Source organism: Octopus bimaculoides, chromosome 29 (genome assembly GCF_046866305.1).
Source record: "Octopus bimaculoides isolate indiv1 chromosome 29, ASM4686630v1, whole genome shotgun sequence".
In the NCBI taxonomy this organism is placed as follows: Eukaryota; Metazoa; Mollusca; class Cephalopoda; order Octopoda; family Octopodidae; genus Octopus; species Octopus bimaculoides.
Window position 1 is genome coordinate 20073419 of NC_142956.1, and position 5000 is coordinate 20078418.

General features: G+C 36.7%; 1 protein-coding gene across 3 annotated transcripts in view; it reads right to left on the reverse strand.

Annotated features, from left to right (window-relative positions):
• Positions 1 to 4455: 4455 nt before the first annotated feature.
• The window catches only part of LOC106871835 (uncharacterized), a 107289-nt gene continuing 106744 nt past the window's right edge, over positions 4456 to 5000 (reverse strand). For all 3 annotated transcript variants that reach the window (XR_016238979.1, XM_089345444.1, XM_089345445.1), the window contains one exon: positions 4456 to 4971. Coding sequence is in view for 2 of the 3 variants with exons in the window: in XM_089345445.1 (XP_089201571.1) it covers positions 4953 to 4971 (19 nt within the window). In the remaining variant the exon portion in view is untranslated. The remainder of the gene's footprint in view (positions 4972 to 5000) is intronic.

Genomic DNA, 5000 nt, shown 5'->3' on the forward strand with positions numbered 1-5000 from the left:
ATAATAGGAGTCCATTATCTCAGCTGAAGACAATGAAGAGCTGTTCTTGGTGGTTCTGGTAAGTTCTTTTCCAGATCAGATTGGAGCCTGGTGCAGCCTCCTGGCTTGCCAGCCCTCAGCCAAACCATCCAACCCATGCAAGCATGAAAAGCAGACGTTAAACGGCGATGATGGTGAGAGGTCTCACTGACTGGAAGCTAGCCATTATTTTCCAGTATTTAATATCATTATCCTCTACCAATATGTGGTGGTGAATTAATCACTTTCTCAGCATAACACTGCCATCTGATTGTCGGGTCCCATTAGCAGAGTCTACTCTCTCACTAGCGTTCAAGCCAAACATTCCCTTTCAATGTCAAGTACAGGAAAATATTCTGAAATATTTGTGCATTGTGCATGAAGGTAGGTTTGAAATATTGCGGGTTAAATAATAAAAAAAACAAAACGAAGCATTTAAAATTTTAGCACAAGAAGCAGGTTTAATTAACTAAAAGCAATAAATCTGTATCGTGTATATTTACATGTGTATGTGTGTGTATATGTGTGTGTATACTTATACATACATATGCATATAAATATACATGTGTATATGTATGTATATAAATATATATGTGTGTGAGTGTGTATACTTACACACACATATATATATACGTGTGTATACGTATGCATATGTATATACATATATCTATATAAATATATGTGCGTGTGTATGTATTATGCATGTGTATATATATATACATATATATATATATACACACACACACATATATATACGTATATATATATATATATATATATATATATAGTCAGATATAAATAGATATTGATAAATACATATATATATATATATATATATATACATATACACACATATAGAGAGGGGGAGGAGACAGAGGCAAAGAGAGAGAGGAGCAAGAGAGATAGGTACAGATAGAATGCAAATAGATAGATAGATAGATAGATAGATAGATAGATAGATAGATAGATAGACAGATAGATAGATAGACAGATAGATAGATAGATAGATAGATAGATAGATAGATAGATAGATAGATAGATAGATAGATAGATAGACCGATGGATATATATATAGATAGATAGAAAGACCGATGGATAGATACATAGATAATGATTAATATAAATAGTAATAGTTATATATAGATAAAGGCAAACAGGAAAAAACATTTTTTTATTGCACAGAGAGTGTTATGAAAACACCATCTTGCACACAACAATAAAATACTGACTGTTGCTATATTTTGTTTCTTCAGTCGACAATTTATTGAGTTAGATTCTATATAAAAGGGCAAAACAACTTGTATATATTCTAGGGGAAAGTAACAAATAATTTATTATTATTTGCAAGAAGATATTTATGGAAAAACAGAGCCATTTTTAGTACTGGCGTGAAATATAATACTTCAGAGAGCTCTTTACCGAAACATTGCATAATGTATGTGCGTGGATGAATAAATTTAGTGTGCAGACTGACCAGGGTGAAGTAGCAAGCAAAATTGTTTGATAGAATACACACACACACACACATTCACCCACACGTATACATACATATGTATGTATGTATGTGTGTTATTTCTTTACTACCCACAAGGGGCTACACACAGAGGGGACAAACAAGGACAGACAAACGGATCAAGTCGATTACATCGACCCCAGTGCGTAACTGGTACTTATTTAATCGACCCCGAAAGGATGAAAGGCAAAGTCGACCTCGGCGGAGTTTGAACTCAGAACGTAGCGGCAGACGAAATGCCGCTAAGCATTTCGCCCGGCGTGCTGACTATATATACAGAACCTCCTGGAAAATAACCATAGCGAGGGATATTCCACAGTTGAATTAGAACAGTCACAGACAGTGAAAGAAGACATGCACCCAACACCAGAGCTGAAGACACCTCCGAAAGGAGGGGCCCCGCCACGTCAAAACGGTAGAGGAGTAGGGGCCGAAACCGGACGTGGTTCCTCCTGATGATGTCTTGAGCTAACTGGATCCTATAAAGGAGCTGTTGCGGTAGCAGACCACGAAACATGGTTGAAATTCCTTCCTATATATATATATGGATAATAACAACAAATGGAGCAAAACGCATGTCGGTGAAAGTTCCTTTAATTCCTACATATATGTTCCGAAGCAAGTGAGGGGCATTTCACAAAAAAGGGGCCATTTCACAAAAAAAGGAAAGGGTAGCTGGAATTATCACTTGTTTCTCATAAGGGAGAACATAACAAAACATTTAGTAGCAAGACAAAAACGAAACAATGGGGTAAATAAGAGCTGAGATGTTACATGGTCAGTCCTTACATATATATTCCGAAGCAAGTGAGGGGCATTTCACAAAAAAGGGGCCATTTCACAAAAAAAGGAAAGGGTAGCTGGAATTATCACTTGTTTCTCATCAGGGAGAACATAACAAAACATTTAGTAGCAAGACAAAAACGAAACAATGGGGTAAATAAGAGCTGAGATGTTACATGGTCAGTCCTTACATATATATTCCGAAGCAAGTGAGGGGCATTTCACAAAAAAGGGGCCATTTCACAAAAAAAGGAAAGGGTAGCTGGAATTATCACTTGTTTCTCATCAGGGAGAACATAACAAAACATTTAGTAGCAAGACAAAAACGAAACAATGGGGTAAATAAGAGCTGAGATGTTACATGGTCAGTCCTTACATATATATTCCGAAGCAAGTGAGGGGCATTTCACAAAAAAGGGGCCATTTCACAAAAAAAGGAAAGGGTAGCTGGAATTATCACTTGTTTCTCATCAGGGAGAACATAACAAAACATTTAGTAGCAAGACAAAAACGAAACAATGGGGTAAATAAGAGCTGAGATGTTACATGGTCAGTCCTTACATATATATTCCGAAGCAAGTGAGGGGCATTTCACAAAAAAGGGGCCATTTCACAAAAAAAGGAAAGGGTAGCTGGAATTATCACTTGTTTCTCATCAGGGAGAACATAACAAAACATTTAGTAGCAAGACAAAAACGAAACAATGGGGTAAATAAGAGCTGAGATGTTACATGGTCAGTCCTTACATATATATTCCGAAGCAAGTGAGGGGCATTTCACAAAAAAGGGGCCATTTCACAAAAAAAGGAAAGGGTAGCTGGAATTATCACTTGTTTCTCATAAGGGAGAACATAACAAAACATTTAGTAGCAAGACAAAAATGAAATGAAGGGGTAACTTACGAGCTGAGGTGTTACATGGTCAGTGACCGTCAGAAAGTTTGTTTACATAGAGTTACGACGGGGTCACCGATATTATTCCACGGGCTTTAGAGGCATTAGAACGTTAGTTTACATAGAAATATAAAGGGAGGGTGTTTATTGATGTGAAGCTAAAGTTTGTGGACCAGGAGTTATTCGGGTGGGTGAGGGGAGGTAATTCAAGTGCGTGTTTGTAAATAGGTGTCTGCTTGCGTGCAGACGCCTATTTACAAACACGTATTCAAATTATCGAAAGTTTCAATAACTGAGATAATATTAATATACATAAAATAATATATATATATATATATATATATATATATATATGGGTACTACTAAAGCAGCGTGTTATATTTCTGCTGCTTTTAAATAAAGCATATTACTCCACCTCTGGTATTTGAGTACTCTTTTTTCCACCTTGTTGCACATTTTGTGTGCTTACTCCGGCATATATATATATATATATATATATATATATATATATATATATATATAATAGCACCATTTGAGCAGGATCGTTACCAACGTGTGAAAAGACATTCGAGTGGCGCGTGAAAAGACATTCGAGTGGCGCGTGAAAAGACATTCGAGCGAGTTCATTGCCAGTATCGCTAGACTGGCTCCTGTGCAGGCGGCACATAATATACACCATTTCGAGCGTGGCCGTTGCCAGTACCACATGACTGGCCTTCGTGCCAGTGGCGCATAAAAAGCACCCACTACACTCTCAGAGTGGTTGGCGTTAGGAAGGGCATCTAGGTGTAGAAACTCTGCCAGATCAGATTGGAGCCTGGTGCAGCCATCCGGTTTCACCAGTCCTCAGTCAAATCGTCCAACCCATGCTAGCATGGAAAGCAGACGTTAAACGATGATGATGATGATGTATGTATATATATATATATTTAAGCAGGAACTGTGGTTTTGATCAGAGAAAGGTTCTTTTAAAGATATTTAGTGTTAAAAGAAACAGCGATCATCAAAGCTAGTGAAAACATAGACTGCCCCAGGCATGGATAAAGTTTATATTATTACTGAACTGTTTCAAAGGAATAACCTGAATTTTTTTCTACTTGTGCAACACTATTACAAATCAGTAAATATTTTTTATGCTATTTATATATATAGGCTGTTTCGGGTAGATTTGATAGTCTCTGTAAAAGGAAAAGATAATAATATTCCATCCCAAAATAAATATTTGAAAAGCATCAAAAATCAACTAAATTATGGCTGAGAGATAACGGTTTAATTAGAAGTAGCTGCTCTTAATTTCCACCACAGCAAAAATTTGAAAATATGATGAGAAATAAAAATTTAATTACAAAAATTTTTCGTTGTCCTCAGAATGTTGTTTTTTTCCGTCTCTTGGGTCACCGCTTTCTCTTTCTCAGACAATTTTTTCCATTTGCAGCAAAAGCATAAAGGACATTTAACTGAATGAGAATCCGATAGAGTGTATGTATGTGTGTGTGTGTGTGTGTGTGTGTGTGTGTGTGTGTGTATATATATATATTTTTTTTTTTTCATTTTATTTTATCTAGTTTCAGCTCATGAGCTGTGGCCATGCTGGGGCACCGGCATATATATATATATATATACACACATGCAGGCGCATGTGTTCACGTGCTTGTTTGTGAAAAGCCCAGGTCACAGGTTTTCTCCAGAGGGCACTGTTACTTCCTGGAGATCGACAGCCAATGACAGCTCATCCGCCGGGAGTGTTATTTCCCTTGCATCACACTGTAAAGACAAAAAAAAAAACGAAAAAA